This window comes from Neurospora crassa, linkage group V, assembly GCF_000182925.2.
Source record: "Neurospora crassa OR74A linkage group V, whole genome shotgun sequence".
Taxonomy (NCBI): Eukaryota; Fungi; Ascomycota; class Sordariomycetes; order Sordariales; family Sordariaceae; genus Neurospora; species Neurospora crassa.
In genome coordinates, this window is record NC_026505.1 from 5,917,006 (window position 1) to 5,938,571 (window position 21,566).

The 21,566-nt window shown below is 53.1% G+C and overlaps 6 protein-coding genes and 1 non-coding gene across 7 annotated transcripts; 5 read left to right on the forward strand and 2 right to left on the reverse strand.

Moving 5' to 3' along the window:
* The first annotated feature begins 1,642 nt into the window (after positions 1 to 1,642).
* On the forward strand, positions 1,643 to 2,900 carry NCU09841 (phosphotyrosine protein phosphatase). The gene is made up of 3 exons (XM_952946.2): positions 1,643 to 1,907; positions 1,987 to 2,078; positions 2,182 to 2,900. Exons 1-3 carry the CDS (start codon positions 1,769 to 1,771, stop codon positions 2,443 to 2,445), a joined length of 495 nt encoding a protein of 164 aa, XP_958039.1. The 5' UTR covers positions 1,643 to 1,768; the 3' UTR covers positions 2,446 to 2,900.
* Positions 2,901 to 4,167: 1,267 nt separating this feature from the next.
* mak-1 (mitogen activated protein kinase-1) lies at positions 4,168 to 8,106 on the forward strand. The gene is made up of 5 exons (XM_952947.3): positions 4,168 to 4,948; positions 5,072 to 5,204; positions 5,275 to 5,341; positions 5,407 to 5,721; positions 5,783 to 8,106. Exons 1-5 carry the CDS (start codon positions 4,836 to 4,838, stop codon positions 6,394 to 6,396), a joined length of 1,242 nt encoding a protein of 413 aa, XP_958040.2. The 5' UTR covers positions 4,168 to 4,835; the 3' UTR covers positions 6,397 to 8,106.
* NCU09843 (WD repeat containing protein 57) lies at positions 6,947 to 9,228 on the reverse strand. Its single transcript, XM_952948.2, has one exon. It carries the CDS (start codon positions 9,044 to 9,046, stop codon positions 7,376 to 7,378), a length of 1,671 nt encoding a protein of 556 aa, XP_958041.1. The 5' UTR covers positions 9,047 to 9,228; the 3' UTR covers positions 6,947 to 7,375.
* Positions 9,229 to 10,578: 1,350 nt separating this feature from the next.
* Positions 10,579 to 13,903, reverse strand: NCU09844 (amidohydrolase; the record flags this gene model as incomplete). The annotated part of the gene is made up of 2 exons (XM_952949.2): positions 11,623 to 13,903; positions 10,579 to 11,558 (listed from the first exon to the last, which is right to left on the reverse strand). Exons 1-2 carry the CDS (start codon positions 11,807 to 11,809, stop codon positions 10,579 to 10,581), a joined length of 1,167 nt encoding a protein of 388 aa, XP_958042.2. The 5' UTR covers positions 11,810 to 13,903.
* On the forward strand, positions 12,159 to 12,952 carry NCU09845 (hypothetical protein; the record flags this gene model as incomplete). The annotated part of the gene is made up of 2 exons (XM_952950.1): positions 12,159 to 12,536; positions 12,602 to 12,952. The coding sequence occupies 2 exons, from the start codon at positions 12,159 to 12,161 to the stop codon at positions 12,950 to 12,952; spliced, it is 729 nt and encodes a 242-aa protein (XP_958043.1).
* Positions 13,904 to 14,371: 468 nt separating the features above from the next.
* NCU09846 (hypothetical protein) lies at positions 14,372 to 19,659 on the forward strand. The gene is made up of 2 exons (XM_952951.2): positions 14,372 to 15,956; positions 16,029 to 19,659. The coding sequence occupies exons 1-2, from the start codon at positions 15,511 to 15,513 to the stop codon at positions 19,276 to 19,278; spliced, it is 3,696 nt and encodes a 1,231-aa protein (XP_958044.2). The 5' UTR covers positions 14,372 to 15,510; the 3' UTR covers positions 19,279 to 19,659.
* Positions 19,660 to 20,008: 349 nt separating this feature from the next.
* NCU15626 lies at positions 20,009 to 20,124 on the forward strand. Its single transcript, XR_897953.1, has one exon. It is a non-coding gene; the product is annotated as a 5S ribosomal RNA (ribosomal RNA).
* The last annotated feature ends 1,442 nt before the right edge of the window (positions 20,125 to 21,566 follow it).

Here is a 21,566-nt window from a genome sequence, read left to right on the forward strand (position 1 = left end):
ATATGTAGGGATGGTGTCGAATATCCATGTGGGAGAGATAACAGTTTGCAGTGGTTTGGAGAACCGGTGTTCATGATGGCCCCGCGCCGAGTCCTGCTCCGAATCGTTCTAACCGCAAGAGGACATCGAGGCAGCCCGTCTTTTCCCTTGATCGGGCCGCGGTGGAGTCGCGTCGGTGCGGCTCAGCATTTGCGCTCGACATGGGTTGGAATGCGTGCTTGACTGACATGTCGGTGATTATCTTAGTTTGTCTTCAACATTTCCACCTCCACGTTCAGATTCAGCAGCCATTGCAAGGCAGACTGGTTGGACCGGACGACTTGGGGGGTTCAGGACTCCCAATAAACTCATACACCGCCAACCTAATGCTGAGTGTCTCGCATCCAATTGCCAAAGAAAGGCGGGGAGACAAAAAGAAAAGATACCCTTCCATGTCCTCTTCATGCTGTGTATCGCGAGGGAAGATGAATTGGGGTCTTGGCCAAGAGAGTCAAGGAGGGCGCCAAGCAACGACCAAGTTGCTTGGCAGTTCTTTCATTTGGAAAGACGCATGCTCCACCATTCACCGTCAAGTGGTCATTGCTGCCAACTTCTTCCTCGATACTTGTCGATGTCAGCCAGTGCGGGAATCTAGGTTCGGGTTGACGGAAGGTTTGTGAACATCTCGTCTCATCGGCATCAATCGAAGAGTCGATGTTGACGACGAAAATCACGTAAGCCGGCCACACCATCAACATCGACATCACCACTACACCCTCTCAGGGTCCAAGACAAATCGATCATGACAGCTTGCACGTCGTACGCGGCGCGGGATGTTAGGATCCAGATGGGAACAAGATAACGGTAATTGCGGCGGTGGGCTTGATAGTACGGCACCACCACCACCACCACCACCACGAACGTCGTACAGAAACAAGCACAGCCCGGCATGTCATTCTTCTCCATGGCCCTACCGCGCAAGCAGAGGCAACATAGTGAAAAAAGTTGAAAGGTTTTTTGCTTCCGCAATTGAATGATTTTCGACATCAAAAATTACGACCGGAACGGCCCCGAAGGGCAATTCACGATGGCTAGCACCACGATGTGCAATGCAGGCTCTCCACCGTACTACGCGGTTTTCTTGATCTCCGCGCAGTCAATCAAGGTAAGTATGAAGAAAAAAAAAAGAGGAGAAGAAAGTCCCAAGAAATGGGAGGTAGACCCATGATTAAATAGGCTACTGTGGGGGGGCCTGTGCACGAGTGCAAACTGCGCCAGTGGTACGTGCGCGTCTGCAATTTTGTGCAGTTGCTGGCGGCCGCAGGGTCTTGCCGGAGTGTTGCCGGAGTGTTGTGCCAGCCGGCTGATATGAGTGTGAATGTCAAACAGCAAGTGAAGGTCGCACTCTCGTTGGAGTTGCTGAGGGTTGTTGTTGAACATCAGAAAGGACATTGAGAATGTCGGCCGTGGATGCTAACCATCGCATCGATCGATGTGCCCCAAGTTCTAGATCTGTCTGCCGAGTCAACTTCCCTCACAAATCACAATGACCTGGACCCCTGACCCTTCTTCCTTGACAGAGGGGATCCTTGAAGCTGAGCCTTATCGGGCACTTATCGGCTTCGCCCCTCCATAATTCGTGGTGGCTGCCAGAGTTGTTGAAGCCAAAGTTGTCTTGTCGAACTCGTTTGCAATTCCAACCTATCACTTCCCAGTTTCGCTTGTCAACCTGACATTGATTATTCTGTTCTTCAAGGGAGCTCGTCGAACGTCATAACCACCGGCCAAAATGTCCGAACCGATCTCCGTCCTCTTCGTCTGCCTCGGCAATATCTGCCGCTCCACGATGGCCGAAGGTGTCTTCCAGTCGATGGCCAAGAAGCCCGAATACAAGGGCCGCATTTCCAAGATCGATTCGTGCGGAACTGGTATGCCTTTCCTTCCAAGGAACACTACACCTGTTCTGTCATGCCCAGTTCCCGTGCTAACCTTTTCCCTCATTTCCAGGTGCCTACCACGTTGGCGAAGGCCCCGACGACCGAACGATGGAGACGCTCCAAGAGCACGGAATAACCGATTACATCCATGCCGCACGCAAGGTACGATTTCCTCCATCAGCTGCTGGTGGCTGACAGACATCCTACTAGTCCTCGTCCTCGAATTGCTTCTTCGATATCTAACTGTTGTTCCACGATTAAAAAGGTCAATATCTCCGACTTTGACAAGTTCGACTACATCTTCGCCATGGACCGGGCCAACTTGGCCGACCTTCAGCGCCTACAGCAACGTCACCCGGGAAAGGCCAAGGTGATGCTCTTTGGCGAGTACTCGGGCACCGGCAAGGCCGAAGTCATCCAGGACCCGTACTACGGCGGCAAGTCCGGGTTCGAGAAGGCGTATGAGCAGGCCACGAGGTTCTCCAAGAACTTTTTGGGCGATGTCTTTCCGGATGTCAAGGCCGAGTAGAAAGTAGAAGATGAGCTTTCGTCGACCAAAAACTAGAAGGCAGGCGTTGAGGCGTTGGGATAGACTGCTGCTGTTGTTGTAGACCGAAGATAGATACCAGTTATGTAGACGTTGTCGTTTGTGCATGTTTCCTTTTGGTCGGATCTCTCCCCCATCACATCGAGGTAGCTGCCGTCGAGCCCCGTTACGTGTTGTCATTGCGAGAGTGAGTTGTCTTGGGTTCATGGACATCACTTCGATCGGGTCAACAGCGGCTTATAACCTCCTCATCACGAACGGAGGGAGCTCGGTGTCCGTATTTCGGACTTGCACAACGTCCAAAAGGGTCTACTACTCTGAGTGGTCTATCTACGATGATGCCGAGGTATTGTGAAGCTCCTCTCGGTGAAGGCGTCGACATCGCGGCCTATTCTGGCGACCAAGTCTATGCATCTAAAACTGCATCAGCCCTACGGCACTGGGGAAGTCCAGGAACGACCAGGGAGTCAGTGCGGCCACATGTTGTCGGCATCAGCCGGCCGGTTGGGTCAGGGGAAAACTGGGATCCTGTCCTTTCGGAAATCCTCCAATGCTGGTTGACGGCAGTTCACCATTAAAAAAAGACTGTTGGGAGATTATAATTCAAGGCGAGGGTTCGGAGAGGGCCCGCCGTCCGGACGGCCGCCGGATCACGGATGAAGCTCAGCCCCGGAGCTTGCCTTGCCCGGGCCCAGAGGTAAGCACTCCCAGGTCTTTCAATTCGGTGTTGTCCGCAAACCGTCACCTTGACGCCCTCAGTTAAAGCCAAGATCTGCCGAGGCATAGTGTACATGGACAATCAAACTTTATGATTTTCCACCTCGTTTAAGCAGCAAGCAACGATCCGTAAACAATGCGTTCCCCCTTCGAACTCATCGAGATGATGGTAGTGATGATTGCGAATCTTTTAGACGCCGGCCAGTGGGGAGGCGGCCGTAGTCGCGCGCCAAAACCAAAAATGGCCGCCGGAGGAGGGTTGCAAATCACAGCGGGGACGCAGCGGGTGGGGTAGAATCAGGTACCGTTCCCTTGTGATTTCCGCTGTGGAGTGACTTTGCAGTAACATTTGTTGACTGGGCAAGGGGAGACCGCCGCCCAAAACAGGCGCCCCCAAGCCAGGCGATCCCTCTGTTTGAATTCTCGGTGTGTTTTTGTTTTGTTTCAAGGCGGCAAGCATTATGGTAATGGCCTTGTTCTGTTTCGACGGGGGGGTGGTTTTTTATGGCTTTATAGTTGTTAATGCGATGCTCACGGGCCTAGATTTCATTGCATTCAAGGATGAGAGAGGCCGCCATTGTAAGCAATGGAAACTACCTAAGTCTTGGACGAGTTAAACGTTCAGCAATGAGTAGGTACTTAGTACCCCTGGGCAATGATGGATGGGAAAGTGGAAAGAAGGACAGGAAAAGAGGCAACCAGCGACAAGCCTGAAAACGGCCATCATTCGTCAGGAACCGACAAGCCGCCATTCGTCAGTCACGTTGGTTTGTTGCACTTTTGCGCCCGCTGACATTGGCGGGCTCTTGGGAATGGAAGCGGACCCCGCGTTGCCTCACAGACAGCCCCTCGCTCAGGTCCCGTTCTGGTGCCGGGATCAGCGCAGTGGTCGGTCGCATGGTCGGGGTCCCTCGGCGCCCCTCTTTCCTCTCCTCACCATTCCAGTGTCCGCTTCGAGCCCAGGGGACCTAGGTAGCCACTGCACCATTGAGGTCCACGGCCAAGCAGGTCCTTGACTTCGCTAAACACGAGCTTCTCTTCAAGCTCTCCCCTCGTCACTGCTCGTTTTCCACTTTCAATGATATCCATCGTCGGTTTAAACAACCTAAGCTGCTCGAATCCCGTCTCCATTGCTTCTCTTAAAATACGCCAACCGTAAACTAGCAATCAATAGCACCAAGTTGAAGCCAAAGCGCAAGCTCAGCTCCGGCCCAGTCAGCAAATTGCCCGAGTAGGTGGCACACATATATCCCATCACGCACTAGACTACAGTATCCCAGGGGCTTCCGACTCTTCAGTAGTGTACTTGTGCCAAGGACCACCCTACCCTCTGCAAACCTCATTTGATCATCACCACTTTTTTCCTCTTTCTTTCTTTCTCTCCATCTCTGCCTGGCTTCAATGCTACATTAGCCGGTTGTCTATTGCCTTGCTCCCGCCTTTTCAATCTACATCTTACTTTTGTCCCGTATACTCTTCCTCGACACTTCTCAAATACCCCCGTCCGAACTTCTCAAGACATTGATCGCGCTTGAGCTTACATACCCCACGACACCACCTCCAGGCCGTTGCCAAACTTGCGCCTAAAGGTCACCCGAACCACCTCTCTCTCCAACTACGAACCGTCCCCGAAACACCACACAGACACATTCGCCATGGCTGATCTCGTGGGTCGCAAGATCTTCAAGGTCTTCAATCAGGACTTTATTGTCGACGAGCGCTACACCGTCACCAAGGAGCTCGGTCAGGGAGCTTATGGCATTGTCTGGTACGTCCACCTGCTCCTGCTCCCGTTCCTGCTTAGCCGCTTGTGCTTTTGGGCCGCGGCGCATCTACATGTGTCATGCCATATTCTCATGATTCAAGCTGACCTCCCTTTCCTCCTAAACAGCGCCGCCGTAAACACCCAGACGAACGAGGGAGTCGCCATCAAAAAGGTCACCAATGTCTTCAGCAAAAAGATCCTAGCCAAGCGCGCCTTGCGCGAGATCAAGCTCCTCCAACACTTCAGGGGCCACCGTAACGTAGGTTGCTCACATACACATATTACAATCGATGCATGGTAGCTGACCGTGGCGATTTCTGGTTCTTTAGATTACCTGCCTCTACGATATGGACATTCCCCGGCCAGAGATGTTCAACGAGACCTATCTCTACGAGGGTACGTCATGGCTCATGCCTCACGAGAAGATGGGCCTACATACTAACCTGGGGGTTCTTTTGCAGAGTTGATGGAGTGCGATCTTGCTGCTATCATTAGGTCCGGTCAGCCACTTACAGACGCCCACTTCCAGTCCTTCATCTACCAGATTCTTTGCGGTCTCAAGTACATCCACTCGGCAAACGTTCTGCACCGTGATCTCAAGCCCGGTAACCTGCTGGTTAATGCCGACTGCGAGCTCAAGATCTGCGACTTTGGTCTTGCGCGTGGTTTCTCCGTCGACCCCGAGGAGAACGCAGGTTACATGACGGAGTACGTTGCCACGAGATGGTATCGTGCTCCTGAAATCATGTTGTCCTTCCAGAACTATACCAAAGCCAGTATGTCTTTTCCTCAAGCTGCCCCCTTGATATCGTTTTCAGGCTAACACTCATTCCTTAGTTGATGTATGGTCCGTTGGCTGTATCCTTGCCGAGCTTCTCGGTGGCCGCCCATTCTTCAAGGGCAGAGATTACGTCGATCAGCTGAACCAGATCCTGCACATCCTCGGCACACCGAATGAGGAGACCCTCTCCCGTATCGGCTCTCCTAGAGCTCAGGAATACGTCCGCAACCTGCCTCCCATGCCCAAGAAGTCCTTCCAGCAGCTCTTCCCCCAGGCCAACCCCGACGCCCTCGATCTCCTCGACCGCATGCTCGCCTTCGACCCTACCAGCCGTATCAGCGTTGAGGATGCTCTCAAGCACCCCTACCTTGCCATCTGGCACGATGCCAGCGACGAGCCCGACTGCCCTACCCCCTTCAACTTCGACTTTGAGGTTGTCGATGATGTCGGCGAGATGCGCAAGATGATTCTCGATGAAGTCTTCAGGTTCAGACAGCTTGTGCGCACCGTGCCCGGTGGTCAAGGACAGGGCGGTGCTCAACCCCAGGCTCCCGCTCAGGTGCCCATGCCTACTGATGTGCACAGCCAACAATGGACTGCTGAAGATCCTAGGCCACATGAGTATGGCGCGTACAACGGTGGCCTGGAGGCCGAGCTTGGTGGCATGTAAGCAATGACGGAAGGATGAAACCTTTCTATATACGATAATGAGAACGAAACGCTGGTTCGGCAAGCATCTGATGCTCAAACACATCTTGGGTTGATGCCTTGGCTGCAAAAAACAGAAAAGACGACGACATAGTATTATCGTGTTGGAAACCCCCCGAGAAGGGAACGGCTCGCCATTGAGGCGGTCTTCAATGACAGAGTGGGACAGCAGTTCTGGTCGGGCTGTCAACAGTCAGCCCTAGGAAGGCACTTGGAAAAGCAGGCGTCAGAGGCAGACCGGGAGTTCTTTTCGATGTCTGGCCAGATACCAGAGGGTGGTGAGTGGCTCACCGGAGAGACTCTTTCTGTATCTCATTCTATTCTCCTAGTCAGGAGGGAGGACTATGACTAAGTGGAAAGTTGAAGCGATCTTCAGCGAGGACTTTGGAGCGAGATGTTTACGTTGTCATTTATAGTCATAATTCTATTGGATACGCTGAATGTTGACACTGCAATAAAGCTCTTGATCGTGGTGGCGTCGTCCAGAAGAGTCCATGGTCACGCAATAAGCCTGGCATTTGGAATGGCTTTTACTGATTCTCCTAAGGTATCTATCTCGAGGTATCTAGTCCCAACCCCTTATTTTATGTGACCGTATGTATACTTTTGTGAGCCCAGATTAGTACAAAAAGCCAAAAAAGAATGTTTGAACGCCGACGCCATGCAGGGCTTGATATCAAGAAAAAACCATGATACCTAACCGAACCAAACCGAACCAACACATCCGGGATCCTTTACCCTCTCCATTTTTTTCCCCCTTCCCCGTCCTTCCTGCTTTGTGGTATAACAACACATCCCATCCGTTCTTTACATCTTTCTTATGCTCCATCCATCCACACAGCTCATCCGTATCTTTCCATTCCCTTTCCCTTCCAACCATCATGACCTTCTTCTGGTCAAACTGCAGCCTCAAGGGCCTTGTCCGAAGCTCGCTCAGCTTCCTAAGCCTCAGCACCACCAATCATCAAACTCTCCACCATACCATTCGTGATAATCGCCATCTGCGCCTTCTCCACCTCCCTGCTCACCTTACCCGTCATCACAGCAAACTGATCCGCCAACTCGGAGCTGCCGCCCACGTACTCGCTGTAGATATCAAACAGCTGGAACGCCACGTCCACGCACACGGTCGCGTACCGCGGATCCGAGATGTACTTGATGACCCACTTCAACAAAGGCAGGACAGTAACTTCGTCGCGGCCTTCCAGGGCTTCGCGGAGGGCAGACCGGTGGCGCAGCGCCACCAACACGGACAGGGCCGTCACGGGCTGGTATTCCGGAGAGGACAGGTCGAGCACGGCATCCAGACAGGCGGCGTACCGGCCCTCGCGAAAGTCGCGCTGCCACGGCTTGAGCTTGACGCGGCGCTTGCGGCCTCCGGCGGAGTTGGGCGCGTCGGTGGGGATGATCACGTCGACGTTTTCGCCGAGCAAGGCCATGGATTTGTTGGAGGCGGCGTTGCGCTTGCGCTTGGCTTTGGCGGAGTCGATCTTGGCGAGCTTGGAAGAGGCACCTGAAACCATGAGCGCGTCTTCGGCGGCGCGGGCGCGGGCTTTCTCCGCCGTGGCGCCTGACAAACGGGTGCGCAAGGACAAAACGCCGGATTGCATGCCGACTGCTAGGTGGCGGTCTTCGTGGCCTGAGCCAGCGGCGACGACGGAGAGAGAGAGGATGGGCGAGGGGTACTTGGAGCCGGAGACGACGTTCCAGTTGGTGGTTTCAAAGACTTTGACGTGCCCGTCGAGAGAGCCGGAGACAACGCGGCGGCCGTTGGAGGCGAGGCTGAGTGACGTGACGGTCTTTTGGTGGTTGGTGATGAGGCGTAAAGGTTTGGCGGCCACGAGGTCGAGGACGGAGATGGCGGAGCCGGTGGCGGCCAAGAGGGTGGTGCCGCCGGGCAAGGGGAGGACTTCCTCGATGGGGTCGGCGTGCTTGAAGGTCAGCACGGAGCCGGCGGGGGCGCGGGCGTCCCAGACGCGGACGGTCGAGTCGTAGGAGCCGGACACGAGGAGGTTGTTGCGGTCGGGCATGAAGGCGCCGCTGCGGACGTAGTCCTGGTGGCCGGCGAACAGGCGCGAGGGCGCGTTGGAGGGCAGGTCCCAGAGACGGACCGTCTTGTCGTCGGAGCAGGACATGAGCGTCGTCAGCTCGGTAGGTGACCACTTGGTGACCCAGACGGGCTGCTTGTGGACGTGCCAGGTCTTGAGGATGACGGCGCGGGTGCCGGTGCCGACGTCGAAGACCTGCATCTTGCCGGAGTCCTCGCCGGCTACGAGGACGCGGCCGTCGGCGCGGATCTCACCGCTGTGGGCCTGGGAGTCGAAGCGGCCGATGGTCTTGAGCAGCTCGCGCTTGCGGATGGAGAAGATGTCGACGCGGGGGCCCGAGGTGACGGCGAAGAGGTCGTTGGTCTTGGCGGCGGCGACGAGGGAGTGCGAGGCGGCCGAGCCGTTGCTGGAGCCGGGGAAGCTGATGTGCGAGATGGGCCATGCTGCCGTCGAGGTGTGTGATTTCTGGTTCTTGAAGGACTTCCAGTAGCGCTGCTCGGCCGTGATGGGGCTGACGACCGTGGGCAACTTGAGCGTCGCCAGCGGCTGCACTTCGGCTGCCATGGTTACGGATTGGTTATGGGTGGTAGGTTCGTTCCGTCTAGTTCGGGTAGTGTTGAAGAGAGGATACTCGGTTATCGGAATCGGGGGAAGTCGATTAGGGTCGAAATCGGATTGGGGGAGGGAGGCACGCGTCGAGGTCTTGTCGTGGTGGTGACTTTGCGGGGCTCAAAGTTCACGAATTGTTGAAATCTCCAAGTGGGAATTTTAGTTTTTTTGACGGCGATGCGATGCAAAAGCCATTGGTTGGAGCCATCGATTGGAGGCCCCGCCAAGCCGATAAAGTTTACCTACAGCGACTAGGTACCATAGTGACCAGCCCCAGGCCAGAAAACGCCAAGCTTCCAGGGTCCCGTCCTCTTCACAAGTTCCTTCTTTTGATTGGTCTGCTTGGGCTTCCATGTCGTGTGAATGTTTGGCGTTATCTTATCGTGCTGCATCCCCGCCGTCGTGATTGTAAGTCGTGTAAGTTGTCGCCTTTATCAACTGGAGACAGTCGACTGACATATAATTAATTGACTGGAGTAAAAATCCAAGAGTATTTTGATGCATGACACGCTCATTGACAATCATCATCTCCTCGGTATGTGAATCTATGATTAACATGTCATTAGGGATGTGTATCTGGAGCATTGGCCTCGAAATGGTAGCGAGTTGGTAGTCTAGTAACCTGTTGCTGACAACAACAACAACAGCGTGCGTATTGATGATGACTTGAATGTTTTATCTAGCCACAGATGTATTTATAACGAAGCGCGTATGAAAACTACTTGAACCATGAGCTAAGCTTAGAGTGAAGACGGAGAATATCAATTACAAGTCACAACCTTTTCTCTTTACACTCCATTCAGTCAATAACAAGCGCCTGGACAACTCGTATGAAACTGATAACGGTTTGTGCAACAAAAACACCAACGTCACAAGCCGGCTACTCGCAGTTTGTTTTTTTTTTTTTACTCGTGACTTTGAGATGAGAAAACAAAATCATCAAGAGATGAAAAGAAAAAGAAAAAAAGATCAAACTTCGGAGATCATCAAACGCGCTGGCTGCTCGTCGTGATGGAGAAAAGCAATGTGAAACTCGCTTCTCATCCGATCACATGATTAATTTCTTTGTCATGACTGCAACTCAGTTGCCGAGCAGATGAGGTTGAAGACACTGCACCCCCGAGGCGGATGACCGACGAAGGAGAAGGAACACAATGAAGTCTCAGGGCCACCAAAGTGTTCAGGTTGTCAAACTGAAGTTCTAGTCTTTATCTACAATCTGGTGCTTTAACATAGTTGGATAGTATAAGTTATGACGACGACGACGGGGAGGCCCGCTGATACCTACCCATACTGCTGCTGCTGCTAGAGACATGGTACTACTCCTACTCGAATTCTCCTTGAGACCTAGGCCTAGAGGTTTAGATCACGGCTAATTCATGATATAGATACAAGAATAGCGGACAGAGACATGCCGTGTATCCTTTCATTCCTTTTTTTATTTATTTTATTTTCTAACACCGTGAAACTATATTAGTAGTCGCGACCTAAGCATAGTAATTCTTTGATAGGACATTGCTTAAGCGAGGAAACAACTTTAACGCAGCCTCCGACGCAGCGGACTGGACAAATGCCTCGTCCTTTTCCGCGCCGTACCTGTCCAGTCTTGCGTTCATATCTGCAATAGCGGGCGACGGCGCATAAGGGAAATCGCTACCATACAGCACGTGGTCCGGCTTTGCGAACTCCTTTAACAGCGACAGAGTATGGGAGCCCGTCGACAATGCTGTATCAAAGTAGAACCGCTTGGCGTCCTCCATGAACTGGTTGGTAACGTCAGTCGGGTGGTGGCCCTCCTGTGCTGCTACTGCTGCTGCAACAATGGGGGGCGCAATCGAAGGTGGAAGGTACGGCAGTACCGCGGCTGGACGCAGCGCCAGGTAGGGCAAGGTGCCACCGGCGTGAGAGAGGATGATCTTTACGTCGGTGAATTCACGCATGATGCCCGAGATAATCAGGTCGACGGCGGTACGGGTAGTTTCGTGAGGATAGTCAATCATGGGCTGCGGAAGCGAGGGGTTGACCCAGTGGGTGTCCACGGGGTGCGTTGGGTGAACGAAGACGGTGGCGCGGCGTTTGTTGAGCAGGTCCCAGGTGGAGCGGAAGTCCGGGTGGCCTAGATAATGGTTGTCCGATCCGTAGCGAGTGTACAAGATGATGCCGTCGGCCTGCAACTCATCCAGCGCGTGGATGATCTCTGTATGGGCAGCCTCGGGGTCAAGCAAGGACGGAATAGTAGCGAAAAAGCCGTAGCGGGCTGGCTGGGCCGCACGGATCTCGGCGGCCGCTTGGTTAGCTTGTCGACAAAAGCCAGCCTGCTCGACGAGGGGGAGAATTTCAGCACCGGGAGCAGTGATGGTAAGAAAGGCAAAGGATATGCGTTGCTCGTCATTGAAGGACAGGTCCTTCTCCAGGCTCCAGTCCGGGATGGACCATCCCGAGGGGTCACCACCGTTAGCTCGTAAGGCTATGGCAACGTTAGCACTTCCATGGAAAAAGAAAAGAACGGATGCAAACCGCCTTGGACGCACCTTGTGCATAAAACTCCGGGACAAAATGGTGGTGAACGTCAATTCGTTGAGAAGTCATGTTTTCAGGGGCGGGCGCACGTGTTACGCTAGAGCACTGAACAGTCCGAGTTGGAAGAAAAAGAACCAGCAACTGGAGCAGGTTGGCGGTTGAAATTCTGGTCTGCATGTCGACGGGGTATAGTGACATGCCTCTGGGGCTTATATACCAGCGCGATATCACGTATACTTGTCCAGGATGTCGATAGTATGAGGATCTCGGAAAAGTGATGTACCCCAAGGTATCAATAGCTCGTATAGGGATCTCAGAAAAGTTGATATACACCAGGATGTCGATAGTATAAGTAGGGATCTCGGAAAAGTGTATACTCGGAATGCCGATGGTATAGGGATCTTATGCTATACCGACCTCCCAAACTAGTTGAAGATAAAAGAGGAAAATCGTCTATTCGATAACGCATTTCCCACACTCTTTTATATGTCCTCAAGCCTACCTAGAAACCCCTCTCAAAAAAACACCTTCACGACACAGTTGCATCATGTCCAAGCCGGTCATCGTCATCGTGCCAGGTGCTTGGCAGAAGCCCGTCGTTTGGAATGACCTTGTGCAACAACTACACACCGCAGGTTTCGAGGCTATCCATGTCGAACTGCGTACCGTTGGTAGCACAGCGACGCCTCTCCACCGTCTAGCTGACGACGTTGCAGCGGTGCAATACGTGCTCGGCGAGCTTGCCCGCCAGGGCAAGACAGCCTTGTTGTTGGGTCATTCCTCCGGTGGCCTAGTTGGCAGCAACGCGATAAAAGGCCAGGACAATGTCATAGGCATGATCTATTTGGCCACCTTCGCGATCCCTCATGGCAAGGCTTTGCTCGATATGCTCGGTGGAAAACCTCTCCCGTGGATGGAATACAAGGTAAGTCGGTCCGCCATTGTGTGTGAGTCTCACGTCAGCTGCAACTATTGCTAACTGATCAAAAGGGCGACCGGGTTTTCGGGCGTCAAGAAATGTTGGCTGACGTTATGTTCAACGACCTCAACGCCGAAGAACAGCAGAGATGGATGACCGAGATGACGCACACGTCAGCCGCGCTTTTCGCAACGCCCAGTGGCTACGAGCCTTGGAAGGATGGGATACCTTGTGCTTACATCTTTTGTGCCAAGGACCATGCGCTACCACTGGCCGCCCAGCAGAAAATGGCGGCGCAACTTGGACCAGAGGCCAAAGCCGTCACGCTTGAATCAGGCCACTGCCCTTTTCTGAGCATGCCTGAACAGCTGGTAGATGCTATTCAAATGCTCGAAGCGCAAATGCGAGGGACCTATTCATAGACCGCACCGTTTCTAGCCTTCAAGACTCCGCCAGTCTCTCTCTTCTCCTCTCCACTCCACTCCATAGCAATCAATGGATCTCGTTGACGATCCCATACTCTTAGTATAATTTGAAAAAGCGCAGTACAGGCCAGCCTGTCTGTAAGAACATGCTGGCTCAGGCTGAATGATCATTTTCGTTTCATGGACTTCATCGCGTCCACCGGCGCCGTTCTTTCGGAGCAATAAAATAATCGCTTGATGTCCTTGCGCTAACCGCCCATACCAGGAACTAGTCGCAATGAGAGAAAGCTTCCACCGTCGAAACCAGCGGCGCCGACTCCTGTAGCCACTCAGCCACTGTTTGGTAGGCACCCGTTGGGACGTGTCCGGGACGATCTTCCCCGTGTTCCCGCTTGCCGGCCCCGTCCACGTCTGGGGAGTGGGGAACCTCGTGGCTCAACAATGCTGGTCCGATGCTTGCGGCAGGGGTGCATCCATGCATACATTCCGCAGGGTTCACCGAGGGTTCACCGAGAGGAGACTCGGCGGCGGCGGGTGGTCTAAACTCTATCACAGAGGAAGAGAGCTATGTAGTACCCGCAGCTAGGGCAGTCGTCGAAGAGCTCTTTTGTACATGGGAAGGATGTGGCGCGCACGTGCCAGGCCTGATTCGGGATCGCTAGACTGAGACGAGACAGGCGGGTTCGCAACTAGCATCAGGCGTATGTTTTGATATCGAGGCATATCCAGCCTCATGATGGGACGAGGTCGCGCCGGACGTGGCTGGTGGGCGGCTGTTTGGATGGCTGGGCAGTTGCCCAAAACCTCGTGTGCTTGTGGCGGCACCACAGAACCATATGTACTAGAATCAAGCCAAAAGTTGCGATAGACGACGAGATGCACCGTAAAGGCCGAGAATGTCTCGATTGGGGACGCGACGGTAGGCGGGTTAGGGAACATCAAAGAGCTGGCAAAATGGGCATCGGAGTGCGGGCGACATTGGGGCTAGCGGGCTGTAGATGAGGGAGCAGGAGACGAGCGAAGCATGGAGATGAAGATGCGAGAGAGGGACTGAAAGAGGGACGTGGGAGAGGAAGGGAGGGGGGGGGGAGGGTCTATATACTACATACTGTAGAACTAGTCTATGCTGTCGTGTAAAAGTGTACAACGCCAACAAGTACTAGACATAGGTATTTAGGTCTATATCATGATAGGTACCTACGCGGCACAGCCCAGATTGTACATACCCAAGTACCTAGGTACCCAGGCCGGCTAGCCTATCAATGCGTGCGTGGACCGTTTGGGTCTCACTGAGTGTCTTTCTGCTGTGGGTGGGCCATTGCTACCCAAATTCCGGGACACCACAGCCGGGAAATACAAAACGTACCTCTACATAACTTGGAGTTCCATTCTCAAACAAAACTGAACCTTCTTCTAGTGAATTTTTGGGTGGTTTTCTTGACCTTTTCTCGGCATCTACCTGAATCGTCCCAGTTTTTCTCTATACTTGCTTATTCCTGTACTATCATTCAGTACTTTCGCTAAATGCCCAATCGACTCTACGAGACTCTTATCCTACCTTACTACCTAGGTAGTCATTAGGTTGCCCTTTCACCCGTCCGTCCGAACTTCCCACCAACTATGGTGTCCGTTTGTTGGTTGTCCACTGCAGTCGTTGGCAGTGGCCCGTCAAACTCAAGTGATGCCAACTCGACGCTGGCGGACTATCAACCCAAGTTGTCATCTTGAGTGGCTGCACCTGCCCTCCATCCGATTCATGTTATACACTCACTGCCACTGCTTGGCGGGAAAAGCAAAGAGGAAAAAGAATCTGATATCTCAGATTACACTACATCACACTCGATTGCTGTTTCCTTGCTTCCATCTCTTCCATCTCTTCCTCTCCTCTCTACTTCATCACAACGAAAAGGAGACGGAAAGGGCACCTCAGTGCGGTCCTTCTTGCTTGGGCATTTCATCGCGTGATTACCAAACAAGTGTCGATGATGAGTTGTTGTTGTTGCCACTCGCTGCTACAACTTAAGATTGCGCCCTCCTCCGATTCCAATCTCGGAGCAAGTGGAAGATATAAACCTCCACTTCATCTTTCCATCTTCTCTTTCCATCACCCAATACTACCTCTACCTACCTATCTACCTACCCTCAGTCCCACCCAGCTCGCTACAGTACTTGCCATTCATCTCTGCTGCCCTTCTTCACCTGATGGTATGTTGGCGCTGCTCAGCAACTGGCGCGCGACAACAAAGAAGAAAATACACCCAAATAATCACGACTCTGATTTCTGACTTTGGCCCAAACTAATTCTCAGAATCCCACCAAGCACAAGCCCTCGTCCACGTGGCACCGCCATCGCTTTCGGCGATGCGACTTTGACGAAGAAAAAAAAAAGACTAAAGCGCGCGCAAATCCTCCTGCATTGGTCAGCCGTTTGTTACTTATCTTTACGTACATACATATCTTGCTTGTTCCCGCTGCCGCAGCAACGATCCCGGTGCAGTTGTCCGACCGCCGCTTCACGTGCAGTTGCCGGGGCGAACTCCGAACCGCCATAACCCATGCCGGGACTACCTGTGCAAGCCCCTAACGGGGTTCCTGTAAATAATTCTGCCAACTACAACGACGCTCGCCTCGCATCGTCCATCAGCGCTTTCCTCAACCATCGACAGCCCGCCTGGACCGGCACCGTCGTCGATTTCAGTCCACGGCCTCCGACAGCACAAGCCCCAGCATCGGCGGTACCCCCGGCGGCAGAGTCGGCATCCGGGGAGGTGATGACCCCTCATGCAGGCGCGTCCGCCCCGTTCAGAGGAACAGGCCGTCCACGCGGCCGGCCGCGCAAACACGCAGGCACACTGCCCCACGTACAACACGCCGCCCACGACGGCACACCCCAACACGGACACGAGAACGGACAAGAAGAGGAGGCGGAAGAAGTGCAACAACAACAGCCAACATACGGTCAAGGGCCACCATCCGCGCAGCCGCAACAGGCTCCTCAACGGTAATGTTGAAAGCATGCTTCTTTTGACTCTCATGTTCTTTTCCCTGCTAACTTTCGACCCCGTGTCTACAGCCCCGGCCGAACTGCCCAGACAGCCGCCGTCCTTCTGTCTCCAGCCCCGAGCGACGAGCCGAGTCCTGCCGTGTCGAACTCGAGAGAAAGTCCAAGCATAAACCACAATGCGCCCGCTCCCTCATATCATCCCGTGATAGCCGCCCGATTTGTACACAGCCTGAACGATGACAATACAGGGTCTACCTTTACAAGAGCAGGAAACAATGGCTCGGCCCCGACAACTCCTGCGGTCCCACCGTCTGTGAGTCCGTTCTTGGCGCATCCTCAGCTCCCGCCACAGTCTACAAATGCTGCAGCATCAATTCCACATTCTCCTGCGCCTCAGAACCAGTCACTGTTGGCCCACGGAGCTCCTCAACGCGATGGCCAAGGCCAGGGCCAGGGTGGACATGTCAACTCGCCACCCTTGCCGCTGGCGCCGCACCCAGGTGAACGAGCGGCCAAGAGGAAGAGGATAGATCCTTCGCAGCCTCCTCCACCCATGGCGTACTTGGAGTTCCGACATGTCCTCCGACGGTACTCAAATTCGCCGGGTGTGAAGGACCGGATCAAAGCAGGCACCGAGTTTGCTAGATTTTCGCTTCTCGATCAGGCGTGTATCAAGGAAGACGGCTTCTTTCTGGCCCTCCACCAAATCTACTGCATGTGGTCATCGTATGCGCAGAATGCCTACGATATCTTACCCGAGTACCCCCCTCATACTATTGATGAAGGCCTTGGGATCATGGAGGGGCTTCTTAAAAAGAACCTTACCATTCAGCCCATGCATCGTCAATTTTTCGAAAACTTTCCAGCGTCTATCAATCAACTGTGTGAGCCGCCCACGGCATATAATACTGCTATACGGCAAGTAGGCAGGTTCCTGCATTTGATCGGGACTAGTTATGGTACATTCGTGGCTACGGTGAGCCAGCGTGGGTACCCTTACCTGGTCGATGAGCTCTTGAGCTACTGGGAATGCTACTCGCCCGTCTTGCAATTAATTTTATTTACCGCGTGTCGTAGGAGGATAGGAGTTCCCGACGGCCACGGCTGTGCTCATGAGATCGACCGTGCTTTCCAGATCGATCAAAGGAATCATGCTTATCTATACCAGTCAGGCAACTTGAATCCGCAGTTTTACCAAACATGGCGAAACCAACAAGAGCTAGAAGCCCAAAATGCTGAGCTGATTACATATTATCGCTCACGCGTCCATCAAGTAAGGACCGGTACTGGTGCAGCCGCCAACGGCAACAATTCCATTGGCAACAACAGCAATACAACCCCTCAAAACAGGAGACTGTCAATCCAGACAACAGCCCCGGCAGCCACTGGTCCGCCAATGCCAAACAGTGCACCCCCGAATCAGGCAGCTTTCACATTTAGCAATGCCACAAATCCATACTCTCCGGTTTTTTCGCCTGGTATGGAGGCATTCCACAACGCTTATCCTACCCAGAATCTGCCCTCTGCGCAGCATTCTCCACCAAGCGTTCACCCGTCTATGGTTACGTCTCGAAGTCCGCAGGATCTGTCAAACCCAGCGGCACAATGGCAGCAGCAACAACTACAGCAACAGCGCCAGCAACGTCCGTTATATCCACAACAAGGTGTACAATATCCGCCACATGCGCCTCAACAGCATGGCCTACAAAGTATGGTGATAACTCCACAACTGTGGCAGCAAATGCAGCACGAAGGGGCTCTTCGACGGCAACAAATACCGCAGCAACAGCAACAGCATCAGCCTCAACATCAGCTACAGCAGCAACAGCAACCAGGGAATCAAAGGCAGCAATGGGTTACGGCTGCGATGACTGCGGCGGCCAACAACGGCGCTTCAGCTGCGCAACTGTACGCGGCGAGGGCACAAGCGCAACAACAGCTTCAGCTGCAGACTACAATGCCTCTTGCCGCCCAAATCGCCCCTGTTCGCCCTCAACAAGTTCAAGCACAGCAGAATCCGCAAATACAGCAGCAACCGCAAAATGTGGTCCCGCGCGAACCGGCTCCCGCGCGCACCCCGGATATACCGCTAGTCCCTCCGCTAGGAACAACGATTCATCCGTCAGAGTATGCCTACGAGGCTTCTGATAGGAGGTCCCTGCTGATGGCACTGCATCAAGCTCATGCTCGAAGTCCCAGACGAACCGTAGTAAATGGAGAATCAGAGCGGATGTATCAAGCAGTCAAGGAACTAGTCACAAAGCCCACCCAGCTGGCGGAAAATGTGCGTATCTACACGGTTCCCTTCGAAGTAACTGATGAGCAATATCGGTTGAGAGTGATGACGGACAGGCGCGGTGTAGCAATTGCCGTACAGCCCCACCAGTCGCTGCGCTGGAGAATTCGCTGTTGCCGAATCAATAACCACCAGAAAGGCGTCATCTTGGATGAAACATGGCGGGCCACCCAGTCGAATTGGCCAGACATTTTCATTTCCTTCAACGGTAATCCCCTTGAAATTCGGAGAAAACCCCATTTTGGGAAAGATCTGTCTATCGAGCTTACAGAAATGATCGTATCGGGCAAAAACAAGGTTGAGGCTGTCATCCAGAACGCCCCAAGCCCGAACTTCTTCATCGCGGTGGAGATGATCGAGACCTTGAGGCATTCCACCATCGTCGATGACGTTTGGAAGAACCGGCTAATTCCTGAGTCAAAGACTCTGCAAATCATCAAGGATCGACTTGGCGGGAGCGGCGCCGATGATGAGGTTTCGGTTGCAGTGCCGTACCTGTCTATTGACCTGACTGATCCCTTCTCGTCGGTCATGTTCCACACACCTGTTCGCGGTGGTGCATGCACCCACTTGGAGTGTTTCGACCTTGAAACCTTTCTGAACACGAGGCAGGTGTCCAAGGTGCCCTGCGGTCATGAAGGTAGAGCATGTAAATGCCCGCCTCAGCCGACAAGCCCAGACAAGTGGGCCTGTCCGCTGTCAGGCTGCGATAAGATAGCAAGCCCGTACGATCTACAAATCGATGGCTTCTTACTCAAGGTTCGTAAGGAGCTGGAGCGCACGGGAAGAAAGCCTCAGTATAGTAAAGCTTTGCACGTGGAGGCGGACGGCAAGTGGACCGTTGTGGTGCAAGACGACGATGACGATGACGATGATAGCGATGGCGAGGATCTGGAGCCCAGGCAGAAGAAGATCAAGACCGCGTCGGCCACTCCTGCTCCGGCGCCCAGTGTGGCTGGTTCGGTGTCGAGGAGATCTGGACCACCGTCGAATGTGGAAGTGATTGAGATTGATGATGATTAGATGCCATGAGCGTCTGGTCCCGCAGCCTGTGGTCTTCAAAACGCCTGATGAGGCTCTTGAGCTGATGCTTATGACGGAGGCGGAGGGGGGGGGGGTCACAGAAAGAGAAAGAAGTTCACTCGCAGTAGACTTAGCATGTTACCATTTCCATAGCGTCTGGAGTTGTGGTTGGGGTTCAAAAAGGGTTCAAGTTGGCTCATTAGTTGGTAAATTTGGTCGGTGTTTCTCCCGAGGTATCCATCGGAGGGTGTCATGGGAACTCATAGAGTTGGGGCGTTGCATTGCGTTTAGTCATATAGTTGGTTTATATAAACCAAGTGATCGTATGTGGGGAGTTGACTAGCACATGGCTTCTAGTTATATACCCAATGTTTTGATTTCACCGGCTTACGCACTTGCAGCATGCAACCTTGTGTGGTAAGAGAATCGTGAATGTAAAAAAGGGGTAAGTAAACAAATGTTGCTGATGCCCACCACACACATCTCTTCTCTTTCTTCTCTAATATCGGTCCAGGCCATTCCATCCTGTCCGCAACACCGAGCAAGAGACGTAAATGGCTTTTCTCCTCTTTTTCATCTTGGGCTTATTAAAACTCGAAAAAAACAAGCTGTATAGCCGGAATCTACTCGTACCTGGCAGGCAGGCAGACAGGTCTCGTTTCAAGTCTCTCGGCATGGGATAATACAACGACCGCTTTATAAGCTGTGCATTGTAACAGAATAAACACATACGACCATACCCACTGGAAAACTCGGGATCCCGTCCGCTCTCCCATAGATAAGCCAGTGAGGGCCAGACTAGTAGTTGGGTCGGTGACGACCAGCGAATCCCTGGTGTTGTATGTTTCTTTTTTTTTGTTTTTTTTTGGCTTCTTTTTGCAGTTCTCCACTCCAAGCATATCACTCTCAAGTTCTGAGTGAGGCTTTTCCCTCGAGCGTGCCTACCTGAGTACAGTAAGTACCCTACAGTTCTTGACAGTTGGTTGTCTCTTGAGATTTTAGTATCCTGAAGAGAGGACGAAATGGAATAATAGACTGCTTGAGAGTACCTAGTGATGGGGGTGGGTGGGAAATTAGACAGTCACGATGGTGTACTGCGTAGTGTGGAAGAGCTTGTTTGAACGGGGGTCCTCTCTCTATAGAAGACAACGGCTATCCCCCAATGTAAGTAAGGTAAGGTAAGGAACCGTCGTCGACGTCGGTCGTCGTCCAGAACAGTGTGAATGACGTCGTCAAGAGCAGAGCAGAGCAGACCTGACCTGACCTAACCTGACGGGACCGGGGGGGGGGGGGGGGGGGTTCTTTCTTTCTAGGCTCGCTGACATATTGTATTGTACTGCGTACATAGTAGTGTAGATTTGTAGTGTAGGTAGCGGGGTTTCCGTTCGGGGACAAGGCCCCCCCCCCCCCCAGCCAGCCCTGTCTGTCCTTCCCCTAGCCGGCCCCCGAGATCCCGTCGATGCGCTACAAAGACCGTGATCTCGCATTGGTGCTGAGACCGGGGACGCACATCGAAGCCTTGCTATGTAAAGCCTGGCTGGCATGAACGAAGCGAGCTTGGGCTGAGCAGGCAGAGCTGAGCAGGGCAGAGCTGAGCAGGAGATTGGATGACGGCGCTTGGAAGGACTGGACAATGACAGACTGGCAGTGACAAGCTGACAGGCTGACAGGCTGACAGATTGACAGATTGACAGGGGGTTGATGATGATGATGATGAGGAGTTGAGGGCGGAAGAAGGAAGCCGAGGTGTGGAATAAGAATAAGAAAGCGGGGGATGTCCTTGCTTTGGATGGTTTTGTTCTTGAGAAGGTGGGTGGGGTCTTGGAAAGATAGTGACGGGACGGGATGGAGACATACTTTCAGCTTGCTCAGCTTGTTTGGAGAGCTTCTTGAAACAGCTTACGAGGCTTATGCAGGGTCTGGTACTGTGCTGGGCGGTGCGGTGCGGTGCGGTGCGGTGCGATGCGGTGTTGATGTTGGAAAGGTTAGTAATGTACCTTGGAGTCGGAAGAAATGAAGAGACGGTCGAGGATTGAAGACTGGAATGAAAATAACAAAAGAGACGACTCAGTCAAAGTTGAATGGGTTCTGGAAGTTCTCTCCGATGCTCCATCCGATCATCATCAACAAGCCTCATGTCAGGGTACAGCAGCCCGCCTACCCGCCACACATGCACTCGGTTAAGTTCGTTGCCACACACCATCTTTTGTTTGTCGTTGTTGTGGTTCGTCAGGGGTAGTAGCCAGTAACATGATGGACAGACAGTACACAGTGGTAGACGTTGGACA

Bases quoted from the DNA above. Each gene is read 5' to 3' on its own strand.
- NCU09841 (XM_952946.2), top strand. From the start codon at position 1,769: ATGTCCGAACCGATCTCCGTCCTCTTCGTCTGCCTCGGCAATATCTGC. The intron at 1,908-1,986 runs GTATGCCTTTCC...CCTCATTTCCAG, and splicing joins GATCGATTCGTGCGGAACTG to GTGCCTACCACGTTGGCGAA. The intron at 2,079-2,181 runs GTACGATTTCCT...ACGATTAAAAAG, and splicing joins ACATCCATGCCGCACGCAAG to GTCAATATCTCCGACTTTGA.
- mak-1 (XM_952947.3), top strand. From the start codon at position 4,836: ATGGCTGATCTCGTGGGTCGCAAGATCTTCAAGGTCTTCAATCAGGAC. The intron at 5,342-5,406 runs GTACGTCATGGC...GTTCTTTTGCAG, and splicing joins CGAGACCTATCTCTACGAGG to AGTTGATGGAGTGCGATCTT. The intron at 5,722-5,782 runs GTATGTCTTTTC...CTCATTCCTTAG, and splicing joins CCAGAACTATACCAAAGCCA to TTGATGTATGGTCCGTTGGC.
- NCU09843 (XM_952948.2), bottom strand. From the start codon at position 9,046: ATGGCAGCCGAAGTGCAGCCGCTGGCGACGCTCAAGTTGCCCACGGTC.
- NCU09846 (XM_952951.2), top strand. From the start codon at position 15,511: ATGCCGGGACTACCTGTGCAAGCCCCTAACGGGGTTCCTGTAAATAAT. The intron at 15,957-16,028 runs GTAATGTTGAAA...CCGTGTCTACAG, and splicing joins CCGCAACAGGCTCCTCAACG to CCCCGGCCGAACTGCCCAGA.